The 15,403-nt window shown below is 52.7% G+C and overlaps 4 protein-coding genes across 4 annotated transcripts; 1 reads left to right on the forward strand and 3 right to left on the reverse strand.

The window, feature by feature from the left end:
* Positions 1-508: 508 nt before the first annotated feature.
* On the reverse strand, positions 509-2,392 carry GIQ15_01123 (uncharacterized protein; the record flags this gene model as incomplete). Its single annotated transcript, XM_033548540.1, has 3 exons — positions 509-1,529; positions 1,702-2,231; positions 2,378-2,392. 3 exons carry the CDS (start codon positions 2,390-2,392, stop codon positions 509-511), a joined length of 1,566 nt encoding a protein of 521 aa, XP_033409491.1.
* Positions 2,393-3,024: 632 nt separating this feature from the next.
* Positions 3,025-4,196, forward strand: GIQ15_01124 (uncharacterized protein; the record flags this gene model as incomplete). The annotated part of the gene is made up of 2 exons (XM_033548541.1): positions 3,025-3,478; positions 3,583-4,196. The coding sequence occupies 2 exons, from the start codon at positions 3,025-3,027 to the stop codon at positions 4,194-4,196; spliced, it is 1,068 nt and encodes a 355-aa protein (XP_033409492.1).
* A 29-nt stretch (positions 4,197-4,225) lies between these two features.
* On the reverse strand, positions 4,226-5,144 carry GIQ15_01125 (uncharacterized protein; the record flags this gene model as incomplete). Its single annotated transcript, XM_033548542.1, has 2 exons — positions 4,226-5,012; positions 5,065-5,144. 2 exons carry the CDS (start codon positions 5,142-5,144, stop codon positions 4,226-4,228), a joined length of 867 nt encoding a protein of 288 aa, XP_033409493.1.
* Positions 5,145-5,563: 419 nt separating this feature from the next.
* GIQ15_01126 (non-ribosomal peptide synthetase) lies at positions 5,564-14,719 on the reverse strand (the record flags this gene model as incomplete). The annotated part of the gene is made up of 2 exons (XM_033548543.1): positions 5,564-8,476; positions 8,531-14,719. The coding sequence occupies 2 exons, from the start codon at positions 14,717-14,719 to the stop codon at positions 5,564-5,566; spliced, it is 9,102 nt and encodes a 3,033-aa protein (XP_033409494.1).
* Positions 14,720-15,403: the final 684 nt, after the last annotated feature.

Consider the following 15,403-nt stretch of genomic DNA (forward strand, 5'->3'; position numbering starts at 1 on the left):
GTTCAATTGAAGCCGGTCAACGCGGCTGATGGACGGAGGAGCTAGAGCAAGAGAGGCCGTAGAGATATAGGGCAAGAAGTCGAGAGGCTGGCAAAAGAAACAGGATATAAAAAGGCTGCAAGGAATTAAACGCGCGTAGGTAGGTCATATAATCTTATCGCATTCTCTTCTCCTCTGCTGCTCGGAAGTAACTCCTCCTTACTTGGTTGTGTTGTGTTTGTGGTCTTTCATATATATATATAAAATAACGGCAAATAAGACAATTAGAAAATAAAGGGAAAAAATGGACGAGGAAAAAAAGAGAGAGAGAGAGAGAGAGAGAGAGAGAGAGAGAGAAAAAGCAAATATCCAAGATGTTTCCGTTCGTTTCGTTTCCGAATAATTCATTCCATTCCTCCTAAAATAAGCAAGAAAATAAAAAAAGCAAGACACAAGCCACGGACAAGACAAGGTAAGAAAGAAGATAAAGACACGATTCCACTCCTATTGGGTATAGTCATGTATCATGTCACTCCTCCATCCGGCCGAAGACTCCATCGTCGTCGTCGTCCATGTGAACGACAGAAGACGGCGAGGCGCGGTCGAAGTCGTCATCTGTCGAGCCTGAGTTTTGAGCGTGGGCGGGGCTGCTGCTGTTATTCCTTGTGTTGTCATGCTCAGCTACGTCGGGTTTGATGTCGGCCATCTTCACGTCTCGCTCGTCTGAGACGCGGTACGACATAGGCGCATGCGCACTCATAGATAGAGTGTTGAAGGCCGTAGGCGTTGGCGCTGCAAGATTGCCAGTTGTTATAGTTGTGCCGGAAATACTGCTTCCACTACCGCTCGGTAGGTTGAAGTTGCTGGCGCTGCCAGTGATGTTGTTGTTCCCGCTGAAGAACCCATTTGTATGGTTGTTGGCTAGTGCCATGGTGCTTCCGACGCTCTGTCCCAAGTACCGAGCAGGTAGAGGTGGTACCGGTGGGACATCCTCCACCATAGCCATGGGCCCTGACCGGGGAGTGCCGAAATTGCACAGTTCGATAGCGGCTGCAAGACCGGCTGCGTCGTCGTCCAGGACACCATTGGTATCTGCGGTAGACGGTCGGGTGTCTGTGCTTGATTGACGGAAGTGAGAGTGTGCAGGCGAGTAAGACGGAACGCTGCTTGCGCTTGCAAAGGAGCTGGAGGGTATAGATTGGAGGGAGCGCGAGAAGGAATGATTATTACTATGGTTGTTGTGGTGGTGGCTATGCGGGTAGCGGTATGGGTCGTTGGACTTGGAGAATGCGCCGTCATCGCTCATGGGCGGCGGAGTGGTCTCGGTCGAGCTGAGGCCGTCGCGGAGCTCAGATATGCCGGAGACGGTGGGAGAAGCAGAAGAGCGGTCGGAGTCCCCGCTCCCACTGCCTGCTGTGCGGATGGCCGAGTCCTCGGTAGACGGTTCGTTGAGCGTGACGAGGACGCTGGCGGCCTCGAGGAGCTGGACCTGCTGGTGTTTGGAGATGAGGAGCTTCGATGTCACTGCCCATGCCGGATCGTGTTCCCACCTACCCCAGATGTGTCAATAGCAAAGTACAGTAGCAAAATGTCAATCAATAGAGATTATCCCCAAGCACTGTAAGAAGTACAGCGGTGGATATGTAAAGGGTATTTAACGAATGGAAAGGGGAGACGGGGTATACGCACATATGCTTCGTCAAGCAGCTACTATGCTTATACCCCTTCCCACAGCGATCACACTTCAATTCGACGAGGGACCTCTTGCCCTCTCCCTTCATCAGATGCGAACCCTCGCTTGCGCGTCGACTCCGGTGTTTGATACTAATTGGCTTCCCGGCCGTAGTATCCGTCGACAGCTCCTCCGCGATTGCACTCGTATTCAACGCACCGGGCGTCTGCTTGCGATCCAGGCCGCCAGCTATGCTGTTCCGGGCAGCGTACGAGCCGAAGCCAGAGCTCGAGCCGACAGAGGTCGACTCCAGGCCGGCAGCACGCCGCAGACTGAGGCCCCTACGGTGGTGGGAGGTGTGTATGGGAGCACCGGTGCTGGCGCCAGACTCGCTGATGATGGCGGCGGTTGCAGCTGCAGTGGCGCTATTGGCGGCGGAGGAGGTCATGCTTTTGCGGCGAGTAACGCGGTGACTGTAGTTCAGGGCCCCGAGCGAGACGGAGTGCGAGTGCGTGCGGCCATTGCTGGACTGGCGAGGATTCGGGATGGCTTGGGGGAGAGGTCGGGACGTAGACGAGTCCTGTAGAGCGAGAGAGAGCAGAGAGCAAAGATGTCAGTATGGGCCAGTTTGCCACGAAACGGGACATTCCACCGACTAGCGACGCTGGGGACGGTCGAATTGGCCGATCTGAGCATCCTGACGGTGTATCCTGCAGCTGTACGCACCTTGAACGACGCCATCTTGGGCTGAGAGAGCGATGCGGGCGATGGGAGGTGTCAATGGAGGAGAAGGGCGAAGGAGCACCTTAGAAAAAAAAAAAAAGATCAGGGAGAAGTAGCCGGCGCCAGGGGCAAAGTTAGACCTCGCAGACTTGGATAGCAGACCAGACGGCTATGCCAGCATCCTACCCACGGCGGCAGCAGGCAGTCGACGAGGCAGACGGGATCGAGATAGAATATATAAAGTAGCAGAGGAAGTGAAGTTGAGATCGAAAGTGGAGAGAGAAAGCGACGGCAAAGCTGTGGATCTGGGTTATTTTTGGAGGCCGGGGTACGACACAACGGACAACGATAGAGATATAGGAGAGGAGACAAAGATATAGAAGATATAGAGAGGAGAGAGGAGAGAGGAGACAGGAGATATAGAGAGGAGACAGTATAGGAACGATATAAGAGATTGAAGACAGATATAAGAGGAATCGAGGCAAGTCTGCAAGGAAGAACCCTTATTGCTTTTTCCGCCGTCATGAGATGGACCAGCATTAAACAGAAATTAACAATTCATAGATAGGCTTAACAGAGCAGATATAGCCTGGTTCGTTTGCCGTTTCACTGCTCGCGGTTCTCGCTACGTCTACAGAGATACGCATACCATGTTCCACACTCGCTTCAGGACAGACGGCGCAGAGGGAGAGGTAGAAGACCGTCTCGCCAGCTTCCTGCCCATCCTCTACCCCGAATCAGCGCCGTCCTGCGTCGGACAGCCGGGCCAGCGTCTCGTCTACTCGTCCTCGCTCTTCGGAGACCTCGCCCTGGCCATACCAGACTACTCCAACGACCAGGAGGAGCGAGAGCCGGAGGGAGAGGGAGACGGCAGACCGTCAGAGGCAGACGTCGAGAAGGCCCGCAGGCTGTTTGCTCACTATCTATGGGGGTCTGCCTTGCTGGTGACGGACGGGATCGAGAGAGCTGCCCGGCGTGAGCGAGAGAACGCTGTATCTTCATCTATATCAGAATCGACATCAGAATCGACATCGACGCCGCAGGGGAATGCGGATGATCTGCAGTGGAGCGTGAAGGGACATCGCATCCTTGAAGTCGGCGCAGGTGAGTTCGTATCCCGTCCGCTGCTCTTATATCGATCTGTCTGTCTGCGGGCGTCTATCTCAAACAAACCATAACCCGAATAACTACCGCATGGAGATATCTAGGCGTCGCCCTTCCCTCCATCACCAGCGCCCTCGCCGGTGCGGAATCAGTCGTCGTCTCAGATCATCCGTCTGCGCCTGGTCTGTTTGGGCCGATACAGTCGAATATCCGGAATAACCTGCCCCAGCATCTCGTCGAACGGGTGGCCATTCAGCCGTATCAATGGGGGGTGTTCGACGAGACCACAATCAAGGCTGATGGCGATGAGCTGGAGTCGAGACATGTATCGAAGATGGCTCACTTTGCTGCTGCCAACAAGGGCCGGTTCAGTCGTGTCATCTGCGCTGACTGTCTGTGGATGCCCGCTCAGCATGAAAACCTCATTCAGACGCTGCTGTGGTTCTTGACTCCCTCTGAATCGTCGTCGTCGTCATCGTCCTCGTCATCCTCGGGCATGGCGTGGGTGGTGGCTGGCCTGCACACCGGTCGAGAGATCGTAGCCAACTTCTTCCGAAAGGCAGTAGCCGCTGGACTGGTCATTGACAAGATATGGGAGCGAGATATGAATGCGACTGAGGAGATGGATCAAGCGCGAGAGTGGGGGCCTGTCCGAGAAGACGAGGGGCCAGAGAATAGAGCTCGATGGTGCGTCGTTGCCATGCTGAGGCAGCCGTAGAAAGGAGAAAAGTACATTCTTTATATAGTCTATATATCCCTTCTCTGAAAACAAATCGTACATACTCCCTGTCCTTCCTGGCCGCCAAACCGAAACTTCGGATACTCAACACGATCATACACCGTAAACCCATCTTTATCACCAGTAAACCAAGCCACCAGCTCGCTTTCCGTCCAGTTACAGCTGGTGATGATGAGAAAGCCTCCCTTCTTGACCAGCTCCAGCGCGATGCCAGGATACTTCTCGCATATCCTCTCGCCAGATAGCGAAACGGCATCAAACGTCCCCTTATCCAGAACGATGTCGAACCCCCCGTCCTTGGATGGAAACCAGCCGATATCCTCCCCGAACGCACCACGGCGTATATCCTCTTCGTGCTTCGGGTCGAGGATATCCCATACCTCGAACTGTATGTCTTGTGCTTCGGGTATACGCTCGGTCAACTGCCTGGCCAGCTCAACGCTCTTGGGTGAATAGTCGACTCCTACCATGGGGCCGGTATATTCTCCTTCTTCCCGCAGTAGAGTCAGCATGCTGCCGTTTCCTGTCCCCAGGTCCAGGATCGTAGGCTGTCTGTCTGACTCCATCTGTTCTGGTGCGAGCGGGAACCGGTCTGAGGTCATGAAGTCGAGCACTTTCTGGGGAGCATTATGTTCCGTGAACCAGGAAGTTCCAGGATCTGAGTCGTCGTCTTCTTCGTCTTCATCCTCATCTTCATCTTCTTCGTCTAAACTCTTGTCCTGTTCGCGGCGTTTTCTCCCATCCCGCTTCGAGGACAGATAATGACTGAGAGAGTTATCATAGAATGATTCCCAGCTATAACCTGATTAGTCTACTATCAAGAGATAAACGCTCAACGGCCACTAACTATTCCTTGGTCCCTAACTCGCTGGGCTCAAGATGCTGAGGATGAACCGTTCGCCCATCTCCCTCTGCTATTCCTGACATCTTTCAAGCTCTATTGACGAGGAAATATTCACGGCGGGGTTAGAGAAGAAGAAAAAAATATGACGTCTATCCCGCGAACTATCGACAAGCCCCGCAACTTTTTCTATTTCTTACATCGAACTATTTGACGCTCATGCACGACATTTTAAATAAAGATCTGGATACGACATACAGTAGTCCGGCGTTGGCTAGATGGGGCAACAGTGAAAATTTCATTCCAGCTCAGTTCCACGACAATTCACCCTTCAGCACAATTTTTATCCCTTCCCTAAATAACAACCCCCCCTAAATAACATGGAGATTTCAATATAACTAACTACATAGGAGACTTGTCTCTTGAACATTCTTGATAGAGACTGGATACATGTATCATCTCATGGAGAGCAGAATCAAACACACCGTCGCTTCGATAAATAGCGCTAGTTTTTCAACTCTTCCTGGCATCGACTGCAGAGATCGCAAAGGACAGGAAACTGGAACACATCGCGGACGGTGAATTCGAGGCCTTGATAGCGTGCCATGGCTACAATTCGCATAGCTGCAATCGAGTCGCCGCCGATTCGGAAGAAGCTATCATTTGCGCTGATACGGTCCAGGTCATCGATCTGGAGAACCTCCGCCCAGAGACTCTGCATCAACTTCTCCGTGTTCGTCTGTGGCGGACGCCGATTGTCGACGGATGAGCCGCACAGAGATGCAACTCCCTGGACGGTGAAGGAGGCGCCGATACGATGTAGCTCCCGTCGGTCAGTCTTGCCCGTCGGCGAGATTGGAATGTTTTGGATCGGTATATATACCGACGGCACCATATAGCGAGGCAACAGCTGTTCAAGCTGCTCCCTAATACCAGCCATTGTCTTCTGGACGAAGCTGCTGTAATCTTCGGATTCTCGACCTACGGTGGCGCCCTCGAGACTCACGAACGCCACAAGAGACCTATCGTTCATCCCTGGTAGCTGGAGGAGCTCGGCCACGACCTGCACAGTACCGTCAACCGCTCCAGAGCCGACTATCGCGCAACGGACGTGATGTTCGATGTCTCCCAGTTCGACACGCTGGCCTCTGATTTTGACCTGCGTGTCCCGGCGTCCAAGGAAGACAAGCGAACCGTCCTCGTTGTATCGCACCAAATCGCCAGTGCGATAGAGGGTTCCTCGGCGACCTGGTTGCTCGCCACCTGGAGAGCCACACCGAAGCCACACGGGGTCCTGGATGAAGGCCTTCGAAGTCTTTTCAGGGTTGTTGAGATATCCACAACCAACAAGGGGTCCCTCAAGCCAAAGCTCGCCAATGGTGCCCACCGCAGCAAGTGCATCGGGGTTTTCAAGATCAACTATCCATGGGCACATACCTGCCCCATGGCCAATTCCTCCTCCATCTGAGTGTCTGGTCAACTGCAGGATTGCACTTGTTGGGGTACATTCAGCTGGACCATAGGCCACCACCACCTGCGTGCTTTCGTCTACCAGGTCCAAGTCGCTTGGTGAGACGGCTTCACCTCCCAAGATTAAGGTAGATAGCTTGGAAAGAACAGTTTTCGGCTCGATGATGCGCGCGACAGAGGGCGTTAGATCAACGACTGTTGCCTGATACTTGACTAGACAGGCACCGAGATCGTTCTCGCGCTCCTCTTGGGATGGAATGCAAAGACAACCTCCCGCGGTGAGCGTTTTGAGTAGGTTTAGCCAGACTACATCAAACGCATACGAAGCAAAATCAAATACCCTTGAGCTGCTATCAATCCCAAGAAGATGTCGCTGGTAGGCAATTGCGCTATAAAAGTTCTGGTGGGTGATGACGACCCCTTTTGCATTCCCGCTTGTGCCGGAAGTGAACACAACATATAAGGTGTCTGATGGGTGGACGGTAGGCCATTGGGGAGAAGGCGTGTTCGGGGCAATAGGGAGAAACAGATCACTCCCTACAGTCAACACTTCATCACCACCCAGCCGCTGACAGAGAGTGCTGTTTGGCACAGATGACAGTAGAAGCTTAACCTTCGAATCAGCGAAGACCTGGGTTACGATCGACTGGATTCTTTGCTCTGGGAGTGCCGTATTGACTGCCACGGACGCACCCCCTGCCTTCATAACTGCAAGTGCAGCGACCGGCATCCATTTGGACTTTTCAAAGCAAAGAGGAACGATACTCCCCTTGCCGATACCCTTGATGAGCAGCTGGTGCGCTAGCTTGGATGACAGCTCATGGAGTTGGCCATATGTAAGGTCTCCATCCCATGCGCTGATAGCGGTGAAGTGTGGCCGTTGTATAGCTTGTTCAAGTATCAAATCATGGATGCAGCCCTCAATCGTAGGCGGTAGTGTGGCATTCCAGGTCCAGATATCGTTGAGGTCGCGTTTACTTGCCACCGTCACGTCGCTGAGCTTACTCTGCCGCCGGTCAATATCGAGTAATTGACGGAGAATATGCTCGAGCTCATGGATAAGTCGGGAAGCTCGATCCGCGCCCACGATATGAGAGTCAAACTTGATGCTAATGTGCGTGGCCAGGCTTTCCTCCAGGCGAACTTCGACCACCACTGCATATCTATCCCAGCCTTTTTCCTCGACTTTATTGGCAGCGTTATATTCTCGCTGGCCTTCGTCCTCTTCATCGCCAGGGGAACGGACTATCAGCAGGGTTTGGAAATTGCAGGCCAGGGCAGCCTCGTCTGATAAGCGGGATATCTGCTCTAGATGCATCCGCTGGAACGGTGCCATCTCGCAAATTTGCTGCTCTACCTTGTGTAGAAGGCAACTAATGCTGCTTCCCCAATCAAGGACTATACGGCTAGGGAATATCGGTTCTGCCTCTCCACTGCCTGGAAGAATGGCCCCGAACAAGCTCTCGTCAGAGCATGAGACGCGAGCCGTCAGGAGTGCCCATGCAGCCCTAACTATGACATCTACCGCGAAATTGCCTCCAGCCAGATCGAGGTCTTCTGTGGTCAGGTGTACCTTGTTGTCACATTTTATTTGAGAGGATGCCGCTGGCTTCACTTCGGGGAAGTGGCCGGCTCGAATACCGGCGAACTGATCTTTCCAGAAGTCCTCTGCAATGGACTTCTCGACACCGCCTGCTTGCGCGAAAAATTGGTCGAAGAGTGAAGATGACTTCGCGCGGCTGTCACTACCAACGACTAGGGTGCTCGCCGCCAATTCAGGATCATCATCAGTAAGATCAACATCGATGGACAGAAGATAATCAATCGCTTGTCTAAGGGTCTCATAGACCTCTTGAGCCACCCGCTGCGTGACATAAGGCTCACGATACTCGATCAAGAAATCAGCTTGACCGCCACTGACTACCAACACGCTAAGTTTTAAGTCATACTATGGTTCCATGTTAGTCCTCTATATTCAACGAGTATAGTGTGGTCATCATACCTCGTGCTCATCTTCACTGTCCAGGGTTTGGAACGAAATCCCGTTTTTCGGACCTTCCTCATCCTTAGCTGCATAGCGAATTGAAAGGGATGTATTGAAGAGCCGTTCTCCAGAGAGCCCAAGACGGTGGAGGACCTCTGCTATAGACACATTTTGGATGGCTAGATTTTTTCCCGTTCTCTCCGAGGCCGTCCGAAGCACTAGACTTGCTGGTGCACCCAGATCAACTCTGCTGATGAGCAGGTTGGCCAACGGCCCGACCATCCTCTCCACCTCGGCAACGGGAGCGTCACGGCCAGAGGTCAGGTAGCTAAAGCAAACGTGGTGCATGCCTGTATGGTAGGAGAGGGTCATGGCCCAGGCCACCTGCAGGAAAGACGAAAGCAGGATGCTTGCCTTTTTACAGAAGTCCACGATATTGGCCTTAAATATCGGGGTGGGGCCTGATATCTCGCTGAAGGTTTCGCGCAACATTCGTCCTGTAGCCGAAGACGATGACACTGGAAAGTTACACGGCTCTATACCATCCAGGAGGTTCACCCAGGCGGCCGTAGTCTGTGCTCTGGGGGTTTTATGAATATAACGGATGATGTCGACTAAGGCCGGGGCAGTTGGCAGTATTTCGGAGCCGTCATAAACCTTTGCAAGCTCTTCTAGGAGGATGGATACGGATTGAGCGTCATTCAGGGTATGATCCATATCAAGACGAAAGGCCACTTCTCCCGTCACACTCGATTGACAGATGGCTAGCATATGTTGAGGCTCATTAGCGGTAAATACTGGAGTGTCCATCTCTAGTAACGCCGTGGTTGGACTATCGGACTCTGTTGTGATCTGCTTCACGCGAATTGGCGGTCCGTCGAGCACCATCTGGATGAACCCATTGCCCTCAGGATGAAGAGCAAAGACAGAAGAGAGAACAGTATGCCTGCTGACCACTTTCTTCCAGGCCATTTCCAGTTGCAAGGGGCAAACACTTCCTTCAGCTGGCACACAACGCCAGATAGTGTGGGTATGGTACGAGCCAGCCCCCTTGGCCGCGCTTATTAACATGCCTTCTTGTAAAGGTGAGCATGGATAGACGTCTAAAATGGATTCTGATTTAATTCCCATTCGAGGGATTTGCTGATCAAGGAGGTTGTTGAGGCCCTGGTATGATATGGGGAGCAGAGGTAAGTCACTCAATGTGAACCCAATCGGGGATTGAGCCAGGTTGTGAGATAGGAGTTCTAGATCCTGTTTGAAGTTGCTAATCCAATTTCGTAGCCGATCCCCGTTCATCATTTTGTGAATGATAAATGAAACTTTTAACTCCCCGTCAACCACACCTGCTTCTATATCAATCATGGAAGGGCGTCGTGCTGACTTAGAAATTTCTGTGATCGTGGGCATCGTATCATCCATGTCCGGGGTCGATGACGAGGCATTGAAAATGCCATTTTCTTTCTCGAGCTGCTGGAACCGACCTGAAAAGTTAAACACGAGCTCCGGGACATCATGAGCCTTGAAGGCTTGACGGCCAGATTCACTATGATATCGGCAAGCTGAAAATGGTTGCCCCTTGCCAGGTACCTTTCGACGTGTGTCTTTGACAAGTCGGACAACGTCAAGGGCGAGGGAGTGATCCGAACTGATGGGAACGGCGAGGGGATACAGCGTAGTAAACCATCCTACAGTCCCTGAGATGTCGACTGGGCGGTCGGAAGGCTGCTCACGTCCATGGCCTTCAATCCAGATCGCGGGCATAGAGCGCTCCGGGAACGTATGGACGAACGCGTGGAATAGAGCGCTGAGAATAAGATCTACAGCCTCGGTCCGGAGACTATCATTACTTCTCCCAAATACCATGGAGCTAGTATCCTGGGAAAAGGCCACATCTACGGACTCGCATTGGCCAAAGGTATTATCCTCCAGGGGTACACCCCAGAAACTTAACTGAGGCTGGGGTATAGAGTACGGGAGCACTGCCAATGGTGACAGCGTGCGGCCCACCTCTGCTTGGTGCGCACACCAGGAATGGAAGGATAGTGTCTGAGGAGAACGGAGTTCGCCATGTTGAAGGTGATCCTCTAGGTCGGCCCACAAGATACGCCAGGATACTAGGTCCATCACCAAGTGATGCGCAGACAGCAAGATCATCTGGTTACCATTAGGGAGGTTGAACAGGTCACAAGCAAAGACGGGACCTTGCTGGATGTCTAGGTTCTCTTGTCGCCATTGAGCTGCCGTGCAGACTGCTGCATTATCAGTCATCGAGTGCTCGGCAAATCCGAATAACTCTGCGCCATTCTCAGCGATCTTCTGCCTCCAAACTTCCGTGACTGGGCTCTTCTCAAAACGTGCACGTAGCATTGCGTGACGAGCAACAATTGCGTCCATAGCGGTCTTAAGAGCGGCCACAGACACAGGGTCCTTGAGATCCAAGAGAAAGGATTGGTTATAGTGGTTTAGCCCGTCAGGGTAAGTATCAAAGAAATTGCGCTGAATTGGGGACAACGCGAATGGAGACAAATGGTCTTCATCTTCGAGCTCGGCAACCGATGCATGGTCCTGAGATTGATCTACCCGACAGCAGACGGCTAGGTTCCTGATCGTGCGTGCCTGCAGGATGTCGCTCACAGTCAAGTGAAGGTTGTGCATCCGGCACTGTGATACCACTTGCATGGCCGAAATGGAGTCTCCGCCCAACCGGGCGAATGGCACATCAATCGATGCTTCCTCCTGCGACAGGTTGAGAACGGACATCCAAGTTTTCTGTAATATCGTTTGCGTTTCACTTAACGGTTCCTTTTCCCGGTTCTCAATCTCATCTTCTCCCTGGATATCAGTACGGGCTTTTAATAACAAGGATTGGCCCACTGCGCATAGACGCTTCCGATCGATCTTGCCAGTGGCTATCACAGGCATCTCCTGTAGTGGGAAATATACGGTTGGAACCATGTATGAGGGCAATAGTTCCTCTAGCCGACCAGCGAGCCCGTCAGTGATCTGCCTCACGGCGGTGCTGTGTGTGGCCTCACTCATTGTTTGGGCTTCTTGAAGGGTCAAAAAAGCGACCAAAGTAAGACCAGTAGCTTCGGGAGTCTGCTGTATGGCCTCGACAACAACATGAGCTACAGCTTGCTGAACAAGCTGGCGGATGGCACTTTCTACCTCGCCTAACTCGACACGCTGACCTCTGATCTTGACCTGGTGGTCTTTCCGCCCGACGAAGACAATTGATCCATCCGCTTCATATCGAACCAGATCTCCTGTGCGGTAGACGCACCCATGCCTCCCAACCTGCTTTACTAACCAGATGGGGTCCTGAACAAAGGCGGCAGCGGTTTTTTCAGCATCGTCAAGATACCCATCACCAACGAGAGGCCCTTCGAGCCACAGTTCCCCAACAGCGCCCATCGGCGCCAGCTGCTGAGAGTCGTCTGCCTCCACGATCCATGTACACACGCCGGCACCTCGGCCAATCCGAACGCCAGTTGCGTCCAGTGGTGCCAGCAGGGTTGTCGGAGTACACTCAGCAGGGCCATATGCGTTGATAACCCGGGTATGGTCACCCGCTAACCAGGCGTCGCTCGGTAGAATCGCCTCTCCACCCAGGATCAATGTGGTTAGCCTTGACAGTACGTCTTTGCCCAAGGCTCTGGCTAGTGAGGGCGTTGAGTCCATGAAGTTGATATCATATTTAGTTAAGCAGTCGGCCAGTTGATTTTCGCGTTCCTGTGCAGAGGGGATACATATGCATGCACCTGCAGTCAAGGCCAGGAAAAAGTTGGACCAGGTGACATCGAAGGCATATGAGGCAAAATCAATCACTCTTGATTTTTCACTGTACTGCAACGCCTTTTGTTGGTGTGCAATGGCAGTACAGAAGTTGCGATGCGTGATACGGACCCCCTTTGGTGTACCAGTGCTTCCAGAGGTGAAGATGATGTACAACAGGTCTCTGGGATGAACGATGGGCAGTTCCCCAATCAGTTGCTGATTATTGGTATCTTGGTGGTGATTGCTCCATCCAACTTCAAAATGCTGGCGCCCGAGCATCTGGGCCAGAGCCTTATTCTGCTCCGAGCATAATAATACTGGTGAATTGGTCTGAGATACAATCTGGATGAGCCGTTCTTTCGGCTGCTTCATGTCTAGAGCCACTAAAGTACCACCCGCCTTCATCACGGCGAGCACCACTACCGGCATCCAGAGTGACTTCTCAAACAACAGTGGTACCAGGGTTCCCGCTATGCCCATCCTGGCTAGCTGAAGTGCAAGTCTGGTGGAGGTCTCTATGAACTGCTGATACGTCAGGTCGCCGTCCCACGCATGTATTGCCGGAGATCGCGGGCACTCTAGAGCCTTGTCTTCGATCTTGCGGTGCACGCACTCTTCAATGGGATCAGGGACGCGCGCATTCCACCGCAAGATGTCGGCTATCCTTGCCGTCGAAGGAGATGAGATTGATGCAACCATATCAGCTAGACTCGTCTGACCATGAGAGCTACCCGCCAGGTGCCTTAAAACATCCCCAAACTCCTGGACGATGCGGTTCATTTCTGGCTTGCGGATAAGACGAGTATCGAACTCCATATTTGCACGAACTCCGTTAGAGGACAGCTCGCAATCGATGTCAATGGCATATCTGCCACTACACTCGCGGCCCTCCATCGGCGGGTGAGCAACCTCAGCGAGGAAAGGCCTCTCTGGAGGTTGAAGATTCTCTGATGGGGCGGGATGGATGACTAGGAGTGAACGGAAGCGGCAGGCAATCGCGGCCGCCTCACTGATGCGTCGAATGTTCTGTAGACCTGTCTGCTCGAAGGGAATCATGTCGGCCGCCTGCCTCTGCACCGCCTCCAAGAGTGAGTAGGCTCCCCTCGCCCAATCGACCTTCACACGAACTGGAACGGTGGCGATGGTTGGACCTGCCATCCGTTCTATGCCCGGAACTGCCGCCTGGCGGCCTGTCACTGTCACACCGTATAGGGCCTCATTGGAATCAGTGCGACTCGCCATCACCACCGCCCACGCCGCGCGGACGATTGTAGCGGGTGTGAAGTCACTGCAGCCCCAATCTAGCTCGGACACGCGAAGGGTCATCATCGTTGTTAGAACGGTTGGGGATGGCTCTATACAGGTTGTTCCGCCTGCACAGGGAAACCCCGTTCCTTGAAGTCCAGCGAACTGGTCGGTCCAAAACCGGCGGAGAGAGATTTGATCAAGTTCTTGGATGTACTTGATAAATGGGGTCAGGGGTGTGAGCTCAGGGCTGGCCTCCTGGTAATAGGCATGCTCAACATCTCCCAGGATTAACGGCAAAGACCATCCATCATACAGGGCGTGATGTATCTCCCAAACGAAGAAGCGAGGCTGCCCAGTATCCCCACTAACTATAGCAAACCGGGTAAGGGGGTCGCCCAGGCCCATCGGAAGCTCCTCGGGCGTGGCTCGCTGCTGATACCGGTCGAGGGTAGGTTCGAATATCCACTCCACGCCTTGGTCAAGGACAACCTGCATGATGCCGTGGTATGGCAGGCTCACTATCCGCGTGCGTAGGATGGGATTTATTGCCGCTACCTGGTCCCAAGCCGCCCGGAGTCGTTCGATATCGATACCGCTATCTATCTCATAGATCGATTGTTGCACATAGTTTTCGGAATTGCTACGCGTGAGGGCCAACATTCCTTCCTGTAGCGGCGTGCATGGGAACATGTCCAGCACTTGGGGTTCCTTAACATGACACAATTGGGCCGCATGGGCGCGGGCTTCTCGTTGATCCAAGGAAGGTTTCAGCAATGAAAAAGGATGGATGGAGTCAGGGTCGGTCGATTCTGTTAATGAACGAGCTCTAGCGGATAGGTCTGCTAGACGTGGAGCTTGAAATATATCTTTCACAGTTAAGAGCAGCCCATGATCGCTTGTGATCTGACTCAGGTGAAGCGCACTGGCGGCTGAACCGCCGCATTGGAAGAAATCATCATGTTTTCCAACGCTATCAGGGTTGATTGCGAGTACTCGAGCCCACAACAGCCGCATTTGGCTCTCCAGGTCCAGCTCCGCGTGATCAGCGGATTGGGCCTCTTCTAGGGGGGAGATACCCCTGTGCTCGGGGGTGGCTAGTTGGCCATTGTTGAGCAAACGGTGAAGCTCCCGATGGGGAGCGAGCTCGTCATGGGATTGTGGGACTGAAAGAGATAGCATTGTGTCTTCCTCTAGGTTTCAAAGCAGATAATTGGTATGGTGAGGTGTGGTGAAGAGGATTTTTTTATTCATTTTACCGCCCCCTTCTTTCAACGAGAGGAATTGACATATCAGCTGATAATATAGGATATTTATGGCGGCCTCGAGGATCACCATAGGAGGTGGATGAACCCTCCATGACATCCGCATTGCACCCGACGTCACAGTGCAGATCATGTGTGCAGTCCACACCTGTTCTTCCTGTAACAGCTGGCATTATCTTCTCCTTTCTTTTCTCTTTCTCCGGTCCGAGAGCTCCTCTCTAGCTATGTAGACGGGATATCATAGAGTGGCTTGTGTGAGCGCTCTTTGAACCGTTAAACAAGCGAGGTTCCACCCAAAAAGAAAAGAAGGTCGAAGTAAGGTTTCACCAATCCTACCTGTGCGTTTTTTGCTACTCCAGGTGGCAGTTGGTTTTACAATAACTATGTGAGCATGCGAGAAACATAGGCCGGTTTGCAATACTCGTGCTTCCACGCTACTGATCTTTAGTTTCCCTATAATACTAACCCTCATCAGGACTACAACATACAGCCCAAAAATAACTCCTACCCGATTGTACGAGTTACTGTCTCCATCACAAGCTAAGTGGATGGAGGACTCTTTTGATAGCAAGGCTACGGAGCACCCTTCAAGTCTTTTCGT

This window comes from Arthroderma uncinatum, assembly GCF_011692745.1.
Source record: "Arthroderma uncinatum strain CBS 119779 chromosome Unknown scaffold1, whole genome shotgun sequence".
Classification (NCBI taxonomy): Eukaryota; Fungi; Ascomycota; class Eurotiomycetes; order Onygenales; family Arthrodermataceae; genus Arthroderma; species Arthroderma uncinatum.